The sequence below is a fragment of the Primulina tabacum genome, chromosome 18 (assembly GCF_025594145.1).
Source record: "Primulina tabacum isolate GXHZ01 chromosome 18, ASM2559414v2, whole genome shotgun sequence".
Lineage (NCBI taxonomy): Eukaryota > Viridiplantae > Streptophyta > Magnoliopsida > Lamiales > Gesneriaceae > Primulina > Primulina tabacum.
The window spans coordinates 10826883-10840185 of record NC_134567.1 but is presented as its reverse complement, the minus strand read 5'-3'; the positions used below and the strand labels follow the sequence as shown (position 1 = coordinate 10840185).

General features: G+C 33.9%; 2 protein-coding genes, 1 long non-coding RNA gene and 1 other non-coding gene across 7 annotated transcripts; 2 read left to right on the top strand and 2 right to left on the bottom strand.

Annotated features, from left to right (window-relative positions):
• The first annotated feature begins 547 nt into the window (after positions 1-547).
• Positions 548-2902, top strand: LOC142532970 (pentatricopeptide repeat-containing protein At4g13650-like). The gene has a single exon (XM_075639539.1). The coding sequence runs from the start codon at positions 657-659 to the stop codon at positions 2853-2855; it is 2199 nt and encodes a 732-aa protein (XP_075495654.1). The 5' UTR covers positions 548-656; the 3' UTR covers positions 2856-2902.
• Positions 2903-3339: 437 nt separating this feature from the next.
• On the bottom strand, positions 3340-6458 carry LOC142532971 (bidirectional sugar transporter SWEET3b). 4 transcript variants are annotated; one of them, XM_075639541.1, is made up of 7 exons: positions 6323-6458; positions 6193-6229; positions 5707-5929; positions 5129-5290; positions 4876-4995; positions 4500-4782; positions 3340-3531 (listed from the first exon to the last, which is right to left on the bottom strand). In XM_075639541.1, the coding sequence occupies exons 1-6, from the start codon at positions 6357-6359 to the stop codon at positions 4507-4509; spliced, it is 855 nt and encodes a 284-aa protein (XP_075495656.1). In that variant the 5' UTR covers positions 6360-6458; the 3' UTR covers positions 3340-3531; positions 4500-4506. The 4 variants fall into 4 exon arrangements, with proteins under 4 accessions (XP_075495656.1, XP_075495657.1, XP_075495655.1 ...); XM_075639542.1 differs by lacking the exon at positions 3340-3531 and adding an exon at positions 4328-4404; XM_075639540.1 differs by lacking the exon at positions 3340-3531 and having other exon boundaries at positions 4386-4782.
• Positions 4635-6391, top strand: LOC142532972 (uncharacterized). The gene is made up of 3 exons (XR_012816644.1): positions 4635-4773; positions 5071-5265; positions 6159-6391. It is a non-coding gene; the product is annotated as an uncharacterized LOC142532972 (long non-coding RNA).
• A 4241-nt stretch (positions 6459-10699) lies between the features above and the next one.
• On the bottom strand, positions 10700-10808 carry LOC142534010 (small nucleolar RNA R71). The gene has a single exon (XR_012816882.1). It is a non-coding gene; the product is annotated as a small nucleolar RNA R71 (small nucleolar RNA).
• Positions 10809-13303: the final 2495 nt, after the last annotated feature.

Genomic DNA, 13303 nt, shown 5'->3' with positions numbered 1-13303 from the left:
AAGGCACTTCCTACGTCAATATTCAGAAAGCACATATATAATATTGGGATGCGCAATCTACGAAATTTGTGAAGAATTGTTCGTGTCAACATGAGGGGGAGTTTACGTGACTGCACTCTTTTTCCCTTACTATGATTTTTATCCCAATGGGTTTTTCCTAGTAAGGTTTTTAACGAGGCAGTAAAAAATACGTAATGAAGACAATCATTATGATCATCATCACAAGGGGGAGTGTTGAAAAATATATTTAAAATGTGAGTATTGAATATTTGAATGTTGAATATTTGAATGTTGAAAATAAGAGTTGTAAATATTGAAAATTAGTGTGTGATGATGTAGGTAATGATGTATTTTATTTTTGGATTATTTGTAAAGATTTCCTATAAATAGATCTCTCATTTGTGAAGAAAATTACAATTGAGTAGAGAGAAAAATATTATAAAGTGTGTAGTTTGGTAAATTTTGAGAGTTTGAGATTTTTACTTTTTAGCATAAATTTTTATTTTTTCACAACACGGGAGACGTTTTTTAATTATTTATTGTTATTACTAAATTTCCTGAAAATGGGTACGAGTGCCATCTAATCGGCTATTCATCTCTACCGTCGTCTTTTCTTTTGAACAAACGAAAAAGTCCCACTTTTCGCAGCAAATTTTATGCCCAAACTGAGTTCCCTTTTTTTCACAAACCTCAAAAAATCACTGAAGATGGCCGTGGGATCGTCTCCAATTTATGTCACGTGGAAGCACCAGCGCTTGAAAGGGAATCTAGATTCTCGTTCAGTGGACGCAGATGTTGTTGCCACGAATAAATGCATCAAATTCCTTAGCGATAAGGGGGACCTCGAACATTCCCGTCATATGTTCGATGAAATGCTTGAACGAACTGTGGTCTCGTGGAACACCATGATTACTGGATATTTCAGATGGAATAAGTTTTCCGAAGCTCTAGACTTGATTTCTCTTATGCATCACTCCATTGTGAAGCTTGACGAGACTACGTATTCGATGTCGCTGAGCTTATGTGCGCGTGCGCAGTTGTTGGTTGTTGGGAAGCAGATTCATGGGATGCTTTTGAAATCTGCACTCGAAAGATTCAAGTTTGTGGGAAGTGCGTTGCTGTATATGTATGGTAATTGTTATGAAATCGGAGATGGGAGGAGGGTATTTGGTGAGTTGCATGAGGAAAATGAGTTATTATGGAGTTTGATGTTAGTTTCTTATGTTCAGTGCAATTTACTTACTGAAGCAGTTAATTTTTTTGAACGAATGCCGAAGCGGGGTGTGGTGGAGTGGTCTAAATTGATTTCGGGTTTTGTGAACTGTGAGGCTGAGTGCGAGAAGGCATTGAAGCTATTTAAGAAGATGAATGAGAGAAATGAGGCCGTTCCAAATGAGTTTACTTTGGATTGTGCTGTGAGAGCTTGTGGTAGATTAGCAGATTTGCGGGTGGGAAGGGTGGTTCATGGGCTTACAATAAAACTTGGGTTTGAATTTGAACGTTCCATATTAAGTTCATTAATCTACTTTTATTCTAGCTGCGAGCTTATGGATGATGCTATGAGAGTTTATGATGGGATAATGTTTCCCTGTTTGGATGATTCAAATGAGTTACTTGGCGGGCTTGTGAAATGGGGCCAGATTAAAAATGCTGAGTCAGTCTTTACCAAAATGATCGAAAAGAATCCAGTCTCTTATAATCTAATGATAAAAGGGTATGCTATGTGTGGTCGATTTGGGGATTCGGAAATGTTGTTTATGCAAATGCCTTTGAAGAATTTAGCTTCTCTGAATACTATGATCACAGTTTATGCTAGGAATGGTCATATTGACAAAGCTGTGGATCTTTTTGAAAAGACAAAAATAGATGGGGGATCCATTACCTGGAATTCAATGATTAAAGGGTATGTTCACAATGATCAGCACGAAAACGCATTGAAACTGTATGTATCAATGCTCAGATCATCAATAATTCAAACCAGATCCACCTTCTGTGCTCTGTTTCAAGCCTGTGCATGCTTGGGCTTTCTACAACAGGGTCAGGTACTTCACGCACATCTGGAAAAAACTCAATTTTCATCCAATGTATACGTTGGCACATCTCTCATTGACATGTACTCAAGATGTGGAAGCCTTGCCGATGCAAGGGCATCATTCGGCTGCATTTCTTCTCCCAATGTGGCCGCCTGGACAGCTTTGATTAATGGACACGCACATCATGGACTTGGCACTGATGCGTTGTCATTCTTTTCTGCTATGCTTGAAATGGGGATAAATCCAAATGCTGCAACTTTTGTTGCTGTTCTATCTGCTTGCACACGCTCAGGTTTATTAAACAAAGGGATCCATCTTTTCCACTCAATGAAAGAGCACTATGGTATAATTCCAACCATAGAACATTTTTCATGTGTAGTGGATCTTCTTGGTCGATCTGGTCTTCTACGACAAGCTGAGGAACTTATGGAGTCGATGCCAATTGAAGCAGACAAAATTCTCTTGATATCATTGCTCAATTCTTGTTGCTTTTGGACGGACAGGGAAGTGGGTGAGAGAGTGGCAGAAAAAATGTTCGCTTTGGACCCTAATCCATCATCTGTCTGTGTTATAATGTCTAACATTTATTCAGGATTAGGGAAGTGGGGAGAGAAGCTAATGATGAGGAAACTTTTGGCAGAATTGGGAGTTAAGAAGGACCCTGGTTGTAGTTGGATTGATGTAAACAATAGAGTTCATGTATTTTCTGTAGATGATAGAAATCGTCCAGATTCTAATATGATAGCTTGTTTAGAATCTCTAACAAGAAATGCATATTCAACTAGTCTATTACATTTTCTTTCTCCGCATCTAATATTGTAACATTCCTAATGTACCAACATAATCTGAATGCTGAATTTTCAAGTGAATTTTTTGTTCAAACTACTAAGAAAAGCTGGAAAGGTTTTCAACAGAATCTTTGGATGCAAGATGATCTTCTATTACTGCCCCATCTTTGTACGCAAGGGTTTTTGCTAGTTCATTTTTTCATTTTCCTGCCCTGCGCCTCTATCTATAATTTATATCAATTTGAGGTATTGATAACCATGCGTATTTGACTATATAAAATCCTTGTGAAAGTTTTCTAGCGAATATTCTCTCTATATTCTTTCGGAGGCATGGTTGAGAATTTAGTTCAATTTCATTGATTGTAAGGCCAAATTTTATGCTTAGTCAAATGGAAGTTCAAAATATTTTACCATGAACCGTACGGAATATTATCATGGTTTTGAGTATAGTGGATAAATTGCGCTGATTTTCTTGACCTGGTTGGTATTGTTGTCTTGCGATGCATTTTAATGCAGACTGATGGAGTAGCTCGTGTTTATCATTCCAAAGATATCAAGTACATATTTTTTTTTTTCGATTTAGATTTAGATTTAGATTAGATACATTCCCCCTTCCCCAATTTATTAACAAACTGCTTTTAGCATCTGCATCTCTCCAATTTTGAGGCTCTTCAATAATTTATTGCTCGTATAATTGGCAAAAGCAACCCCTGTCAAAAAGCACAACAGATTCTAAGAAACTTCAAACAGCCTCTTTGAAGATTGAGTGAGTGTGTGTGTGTGTGTTTCTCTCAGTTGTTAAACATAGAAGAATTGTTGAATATTAATGGTAGTAATTATTTTAAATAACTAGTAGTTAAGATAGTTATCTACTATTAATATTCAGCAAGAACAAAAATATTTGATATTGCCCAGTCTTCTACAACTCCGGTTAGGCGGTCGCCTAGGAACCTCTAGCGCCGCTTGACCGCACCAAAAAGGTTCTAGGCGGCCAGCCTATCGGCAAGGGCGCCTAGACGCTCTTAGGCAGGCCTAGGCAGTTTAAGGCGGATCTAGGCGTTTAAAGTTTTATTGAGAATTTTTTTTGGACTTTTAATTTTTGAAAGCTGAATTAAACTAGAACATGAAATAAAGAGAATTATAGGCTTGTGCTATTAATTTTTTGGAATTGAAAGCCCAATTAAAACCACAATTTGTTGGCTTGCGCTTGTCCTAACATGTAACTCTCATATTCTTTGTATATTTATTTCTGCACACATAAGAAAATCGAACCAGACTCTAAAGATAATTTTTTCTTTATTTTGATTTTTTTTTTTGCAGTGCCAATTATTCTGATCCGCCTTAAGCAGGAGCAATGAACCAGATATCAATTGGATTTAACAAAATTTGGGCTGAAATTTAATTTAAAAACCATTACAAGTCTATTGATACCGTGGAATCCATCTAACGATGTCTAATCCCCACCTAGACGCCATGCACCAGACTAGCGCAGAATGTGTCATACTATACCATGATATTGCCATATCATAGTGCTTTGCGTAGGAAGTACCATGCACAAAGAAAATATCTGTTGCTAATCCCGACTGGCGAGGAAAAGAGCAGCAGGTTTTATAGAGCTTTAACTTTAACTAAAATAAACAGCTTCGTTGGTAGTATGAAGATAAAAAGTGATCCGAACCTTTTGTTTACATTGTTCCCCTTTGTCCATTTGTTGCATCAGTGACCACAAGCTGAAAATTTACTGTTGATTGCTCATCATCTTTTGCCGGTGGAGTCACCTTCAAAGATTGCATCGATTTCTCTTCATCCTTTTCTGCACTTGTCTTTAGATGTGGCATATTCTTCGTGTAATTTTTTTCCAGATCCCATTCTTTAGGCTCTTCTGTAATTCCCACTTTTCTGTACTTGCAGTATAGCAAAAGCTGGAGGATGCCTAAAGGGCTACCAACCAGGTTTGGAGACTGTAAATTACAATATCATATTAAAGTTCAGTAAATCAGACTATTACGTAGGACGACATTTTACTTTGAAATAGAGCCTTTTATCACACTAACCGCAAGGAAAAGATCACGGCTTAGTAATCCGTAAGCCATCCAGAGTGAACTAGCTAGAAATGAGAATAATGACAAGTAGAATGGCATAAACTCCACGCTCTTAGTTTGTATCACTTGTTTCTAGCATTATTAACATGACTAGATCAGTGAAAGTATATAGAAATGTACAATTATGGATATTTTGTGCATGTACAGTCTCTTCTGTTCTTCCCTTGGGTAAAAAATGAATTCATTCTAAAAGAAAATGGCTCACCATAACCACCAGCGGAGAACCGTACATTGTTATAGATGCTGCCAGGCCGATGCTTCCGACAAACATCTTGCGATGGTGGTGATCATGAAAGGCAAATGCTGATAGAATTGCAGTGAAGCAGAACACCAGGGTAACAGGTATTGTTAACATGACTACCTTCCTCTGTATGTACATCGCTTTGGTATGTTAATAATATGGTGTACCTTCTATTCTTCTCACACATGCATGAAATTATACACCTATTATGTTGATAAAACTCATTGTCCATCATTTACTTTGAAAAAACTTATGTATATGTTTTGCTTAAGCTTTACTTGGATAATCATTGCATCATACAGGCATTAAGTTTCATTTCGCTATTGCAGCACATACAAACTGCTGTGCAAATTCATTGACAGCACTTATATACTAGCCATTTTACATTTTTATGACTAGGGCAATTAGCCCTGTGGCTTGAATTTGAAAAACAAGCATGAATGGTAAGAGCAAGCCTTCTTGGAACCATGAAAGATGTGCTTATAAAAAGTTAATGTTAGACATGGTATAAAATGCCAAAATCTTTTATAGAAGTGACTTGCCTTCCTATTTGCTGAAGCAAAGTAGAGATATATCATTATGAAGGAGAACTCCAGAAGAATGCCCAAACCATTAATAGTAACCACTGGAAAGTTTTCCCACTTGTAACTTACAACTGGCAAGCCATACCAAGTGTAAAGTAAACAATTTAATAAAGCTATGATGTACGGAGTACACGAAAACTCTTCAGTGCTTTTCTTTCTTATCACCCTTGAGAAAGTTAATCTGAAATATTAAAAACGTTATACAGGATTAGCACCTCAGTTATATTGCTGCATATCCTTCATTCTGTGCTACAAAAATGTGTGGTTAACCAGAGAGACAATCTGGGGGTTCTATGGTACTTAAGTTGAGATATACTTAAAGGCAGTGCCAAGTACATGCAGGATCCTTGCTAAGCTTAGGATTAGCTTTAAGTTTTTTTAGTTTTAACTCATGATTTTTGATCTTGTAGATAATTGAGAAGGAGAACAAGAGCTTGTGATTACATTGGCGCAGCGTATAGTAGCATGGAGGCTGCATTTCCTGAAAGAAACTCCAAAACGATTATGGTTTAACATGAAAACCTCTGGAAAAGTTCTCATATCAGATTACAAGAATCAAAGAGGAGGAGGTTACCCAAAATGCCTACTGGCAGACGCAATTTTTGATCCATGTCTTTGAAGCCAAAAAATTACTCTAGAGGAGGTGATTTTGGAAGATTTAATGAAGATTAATGTTGCATTGTGCTGTTCAGTGTACTTGTGATATTTATAATGATAAAATGAGGGGAAACAAAGAGAATAATATCAACCAAATTGTGAGAATTATGATTTATCGAGTCATTGTTTGGGGTGGTAAAGATATAAATAAGAAAAGGAAAAAAGTAATGTTTGTGGACGGGAGATGTTGATTCTGATTTAGTTTTTTTTTTTTTTATATATATATATATTTAATGCGAATAATCTGATTGCGTTTGTGTTCAATAGTAAAACAAGAAGGAGACTAAGATTCTGTTTGGACAAATATTTTATACATGTTTTTAGTGTTTTATAATTGAAAAAAACAAGTGTTTGGACAAAAATTTTTGTAAAATTTTATGAAAATTTTAAAATTAAAAACATGGGTCAACCGGGTAATAAATCACAAACAAGAAAAAAATGAGGAAAAAGAAAATTATAATTAAATTTTTTTATAGAACAATTGTCCAAAAATCTTCTTAGTTATTTTTAACTACAAAAACGTTTTCATAGAATAGTTGTTCAAAAATATATTTATTCTTAAAACAACTTTTAAAACCTTTTATAATTTTCTTGAAAACACTTGCATAAAAACGTTTCATAAGTACTTGTCAGAATATAGCCTAAAACATGAAAGCCGAATTTTCCATTTTGATTCTCTTGCTAGTGGAAGATGTTCATGGACTTCCACTGTCTATTTGACGTATTTGAGTCTGAGATGTATTAGCTGTCTTAATTATCATGTTTTTCTCTGATTTGGTGAATAGAAAAGGAGCAATTAACCACTTCCCCTTTTGCAATTGGAACATGTCAAACTTTCAGTGTCCATTTTGTGATCATGTCATCCGCTATGTATTTTAATGTTCACGTCTTACTGTGATTTAGAGAATAGAAAAAAACATTTAATGCTGATGAAAATGTTCATTCCGGTCAGTTTCTTAGTCTTACATAATCAACAATAACTGACTTATGGGGCCTTTGCCAAACAATGGCATTAAAACCAAGAATTATGTTTCTTAGCTGTTTGATTTACTATTTTTTAACTTGTGTTCTTTGTAACTCTAACTTGTAGAACCAATATACTAAGGCTGAGAACATGGAAAAGATAAAAAAAAATTAATATTGAGGATTTAAACCAGTATATATCTACAAATGTGGTTGGACTGCTTAAGTTAACTAAAAATTCGAACTGTGCGTGTTAGCAAGCATACATCTTTCATAAGATCAATTAGCTATTGGAGTCATGTGATTCTGAGTTAAATGTAAAATGGTTCTTCTGAGTTCTGCTTCTACTCTTCCATCAGCTGGATGCTCAGTTTTGTCACCGGTCCATATGGTCGAAGTCTATATGATCTAATCTGGTTGGACAAGTGGTAGCAGGTCAAATTTGTGATGCATTGGACTAGAATTCCAAAGGATGTCTTTTTTTTCAGAAAAAAAGCATCCCTAATGAAAAATATCATATCTATAATGGCGACACTTGCATTTCTTTTTTTGTCTCTCATTATTTCTCCCTCAACTCAACTGTCAAATGGAATTGTATATGCTCGAGCAAGCATGAGAAATTCTGATGCTTCAAGGCTTATTCTTTTTAATATTGGTGTTATGCACAAAAATATTCTTCCAAATCGAAAATCAAAATTTTCTGGATATTCTTATATAAATATATCATAATAACATTGGCAGCTGTATGCCTGATTAAGTGGCTGTTGGGAGACCAAACGAAACCTTCGGTTGGAAGATTGATTGTGTAATTTGACGGTCAGAATCATATTCTTTTGGTTATCTCATTGGATGAGGACTATAACTTGAAGGTATGAACCGAAAGAATTTACAGTATTCCTTATGTTGCATGGAGTTTTTATGTTCTATGGATTAGAATGTACAAGAAAGTGGGATCTATGAGCAAATCAATGCTGAATATATTCTTATTCCCAGGAGATGTAAGTTGCATGCACTTTGTTTTCATGTAAAGCAAAAATCCCTGGATTGACGTTTCTCATAATGATTTCTATGTTTGTGACAGTTGTGCGGATATGAATGTTGCCGCGACATGAGGCTATGCTCCACCGGATGTAACATGTGATAAACATAAAAATTGTACATTAATTAAATGTTTTATAATATAAATATATAGTTTTTGTTTTATTAAATATTTAAATATTATATGTTTTATAATAAATTGTATAAAATATAAGTTGTTGTGTAATTACAAGTTTTTACTATTTTTTACAGGTTCGATAAAACAAGAATAAACTTGGCGTTGTAAATGGGATTAAGATGATTCTTGGACCTGTAGAAAGTTGATGTTAATATCTACAATATTGGTGTCAAGCATGAGATAAAAATCCTCTCACAATTGGGATCAAATTAAGCAACAAATAAAGTTACCAAAGGAGTGGCAGTTTTACCAGGCTCTAGTATTTTGACCATATCTCTCAATACTTGGTCAAATGATTTGAAAAAAATACCACAACTAGACAACTCAATTATCCACATGTTTCTTTTTATGTGAAGAAGCAAATTCCAAGAAGAAGATTTTCAAAAGTGATGTGTAATATAATATAATATCTTGGAACACCAATGAAGACTTTTGTGTAAAAAAATAATATTTTATTTGTGGTTGTCTCCCCAAATTTGGCTATAAATAGGGGTGCATTGTAATGTATTGAGATATCCCTCATTCTATGAACAAACCTTTGAGTTCATAATATTTCTCTCTATATTTTTCCTTTATTTCTTCATTTAAATATAATTAGCATGTTAATTTCATATTCAAAGTTTTACACTTTGAATAATGAATAACTAACTTCCTAAAGTTGAGATGAAAAGTTGAAACTCTTGGCATGATAATAAGGTTACTAAAAGGTAAGAATCTATGTTTTATATTATTTAATCATTATTTATTGTTTATGTTATATTTATTTCTTTAAGCATTTTTATACCCTAATTATAAGTGGGAGTTTTGATTTATTGTTGCTATATGTTACATTAAATTCTTGGAACCATTTAAATGTTAGTTTGGTGTTACCAACCATTTAAAGTGGATGCCTTGATTTATTATATATGAATATATTATAATATTAAATTCTTGGAACCATTTAAATGTTTGTTTGGTTTTACCAACCATTTAAAGTGGGAACCTTGATTTACTATATATAAATATATCATAATATTAATTTCTTGGTACCATTTAAATGATAGTTTGGTTTTACCAACCATTTAAAGTGGGAACCTTGATTCAGTGTTTACAAATTTATATAGCACAATAAATACTTGACCACATTTATAAGTTTTGGTATATATTATATACTTATAAGATAATAATATATAACATAATATAAATATGATTATTTAATATATTGGAACCATTTTATTAAGTGGATTTCAATAATGTTCGTTAATGTTAATTTTATTAAAATACCAAGAGTGGATCCTTTAATCTCAACTACTTAAATTAAAATTTGAACAATTAAAATTTACCCATTAAAGATTCAAACAATTAAAATTAAAAAGAAACAAAAACAAAAACAAAACAAAAAGACATTGTAGTGGACTTGTAATTACCTTAGCTTCCCTGTGGATACGATATTCGGACTCACCGAATCATACTACTTGTGGACAACCTGCTCTTGGGAGTGCAACAATCAAAGTCGCAACAAGTTTTTGGCGCCGTTGCCGGGGAATTATAATTTAATTTCAAGTCTATTTAATTTTGTTTATAGTTTATTTTTCTTTATTTAAATTTTTATTGCTTTTGTGTGTTTTTATTTTTTTGCATTTGCGTTTGCATGAGCATTTGGTCACGTACACTTAGTGGTCGACTCATTCGAAATAACCCTTTATTTTTACAAAACATGGCGGAAGAACCCATCCAAGAAAATGAAGATGAAATTCAATCTCAACATGATCATGATAGACGAAAAACACTTAGAGATCACATGAATCCTACACGTACTAGTGCACCTTCATGTCTAGTTTTTCCCCCTGATGCATCTCATTTCAATTTTAAGCCTGGTATTATCCAACTTTTACCCAATTTTCATGGCTTAGATTCTGAAAATCCATACATGCATTTACGAGAGTTTGAAGAAGTGTGCAACACATATAATGATCTAAATTGTAGCATGAACACCATTCGACTTAAGCTTTTTTCCTTTTTCTTTAAAAGATAAAGCTAAAACTTGGCTACAAAATCTTAGATCGGGATCCATTCGAACTTGGGATGAATTGCAACAACAATTTTTGAAAAAGTTTTTTCCATCTCATAGAACAAATTCTTTCAAAAGGCAAATCATTACTTTCACTCAAAAACAAGGAGAAACTTTTTATCAGTGTTGGGATAGATACAAAGAATTGCTTAATCTTTGTCCACATCATGGTTTTGAAATTTGGAGAGTTGTTTCTCAATTTTATGAAGGCTTAACACCTAAAGATAGGCAAATGGTTGAATTTATGTGTAATGGAACATTTGAAGATAAAGATCCAAATGAGGCAATTGAGTATCTCGATTCATTAGCTGAAAATGCTCAAAATTGGGACACTATAGGTACAATCGAACCATCAAACAAGATTCAATCTCCTACATCTGATGGAGGTATGTACACTCTCAAAGATGAACATGATCTTCAAGCTAGATTTATCTCTTTGGCAAGAAAAGTTGAGGCACTTGAATTGAAAAAGAATGGTCAATTAAAATCTGTTCAAGAAATTGTGTGTCACATCTGTGAGACAAGTGATCATTTTACAAAAGATTGTCCCACTTTGCCCTCTTTTAAAGAATGTCTCTATGAACAAGCCAATGTTTTGAACAATTTCAAAAGGCCAAATTTTGAACCATTTTCTCAAAATTACAATCCAGGTTGGCGAAATCATCCAAATTTTAGTTGGAGGAATGATAATGCTGCACAATTTTCACAACCACATTTCCAAAATCAACAAAATTTTCAAAATTATGCACCTTATGTTCCTCCACCTAAAAGAAATTTGGAAGATACATTGAATTCTTTCATTGCAAAGCAAGAGTCTATCAATACTCAAACTGCTTAAACCATGACAGATTTGAAAGATACTCTTGCTAAATTTGCATCTGCACTTAATGTTCATGAAAAAGGTAAATTTCCTTCACAACCTCTGCCTAATCCCAAGGATCATCATTCACAAACTGGAACTTCTGGAACTCGATTGATGGATCAGGTAAAATCTGTTATTACCCTTCGAAGTGGTAAGGTTGTGGAAAAATCCATTCTTGAACCTTGTGAAGATGATGATAAATCAACTCCAAAGGGTAAGGAAGTGGAACCCATAACTTGCGAAGAGGAGGTTCAACAGACAGTGTCACCACCATTCTCTCATGCATTGAAAAATACAAAAAAATCAAATTTGAATTCTGATATATATGATATTTTTAAACAAGTAAAAGTTAATATTCCTTTATTAGATGCAATAAAACAGGTACCATCATATGCCAAATTTTTGAAAGACTTGTGCACTGTGAAAAGAAAATTGAATGTGAAAAAGGAAGCATTTTTAGCCGAACAAGTAAGTGCAATCATTCAAAATAATAATACTTTGAAATACAAAGACCCTGGTTGTCCTACTATTTCATGTATTATTGGAGAACGAAAGATTAAAAAAGCCTTGCTTGATCTTGGAGCTAGTGTGAATTTACTTCCATATTCAATTTATCAAGAACTCAATCTAGGCGAGTTAAAATCAACTTCGGTAGCACTTTTACTTGCCGATAGATCTGTTAAAGTGCCAAGAGGTATGATAGAAGACGTATTGGTCCAAGTTGATAACTTTGTATATCCTTTCGATTTCATAGTTTTAGATACACAACCTATCAAAGCTTGTAATGCAATTCCTGTAATTATGGGTCGTCCATTTTTAGCAACTTCTAATGTCCTTATAAATTGCAGGAATGGAATAATGAAGTTGTCATTTGGTAACATGACCTTGGAGCTCAATGTTTTTAATCTTTGTAAGCAACCACTTGACAAAGGAGATGAAAGTGAAGATGAAAATCTTATTGAAACTCTTGTGGAAGAAAACATTCAAGAAGGGAGTATTCGTGATCAATTAGATATTTGTTCAATTGAAATTGTTAAAGAAAATATTGAAATTGATCTTGATGATTTTATCAGGTATCACTCGTTACCAGGATCAGAGAAAGAATTTGATGCAAAATATGAGAACAAAGACGAACCACCCATATTGGAGTTAAAACCCTTGCTAGAAGAATTGAAGTATGCATTTCTTGGAGAAGATGAAACATATCCGGTGGTAATTTCTTCCAAACTAGAAAGTGATCAAGAAGGTAAATTAGTTGATATGCTTAAAAGACATAAAAATGCAATTGGTTGGACACTAAAAGATCTCAAGGGCATTAATCCACTAATTTGCACACACAAAATTCATTTAGAAGAAAATGCTAAAACATCTCAACAACCACAAAGGAGATTAAATCCACACATGAAAGATGTTGTGAAAACTGAAGTTCTCAAACTACTTGATGTTGGGATTATCTACCCTATTTCTGATAGTAAGTGGGTAAGCCCAACACAAGTAGTTCCAAAAAAATCTGGCATCACAGTGATAAAAAATGAAAAAGGTGAATTGTTAACAAGTCGAGTCCCATCTAGTTGGCGGATGTGTATTGATTATAGAAAATTAAATGACGCCACTAGAAAAGATCATTTTCCATTACCATTTTTGGATCAAATTTTAGAAAGAGTAGCAGGTCATCCATACTACTGTTTTTTTGATGGATATTCAGGTTATTATCAAATTCCCATTGCACTCGAAGATCAAGAAAAAACTACATTCACATGTCCTTTTGGAACATTTGCATTCAGAAGGATGCCATTTGGTTTATGCA

What these genes read in the sequence shown, in the direction of transcription:
- LOC142532970 (XM_075639539.1), top strand. Translation starts at nt 657, where the DNA reads ATGCCCAAACTGAGTTCCCTTTTTTTCACAAACCTCAAAAAATCACTG.
- LOC142532971 (XM_075639541.1), bottom strand. Translation starts at nt 6,359, where the DNA reads ATGGATCAAAAATTGCGTCTGCCAGTAGGCATTTTGG. An exon ending in CTACTATACGCTGCGCCAAT is followed by an intron (nt 5,930 to 6,192) that starts GTAATCACAAGC and finishes TTAATATTTCAG; the next exon opens with ATTAACTTTCTCAAGGGTGA. An exon ending in GCCGTGATCTTTTCCTTGCG is followed by an intron (nt 4,783 to 4,875) that starts GTTAGTGTGATA and finishes TGTAATTTACAG; the next exon opens with TCTCCAAACCTGGTTGGTAG.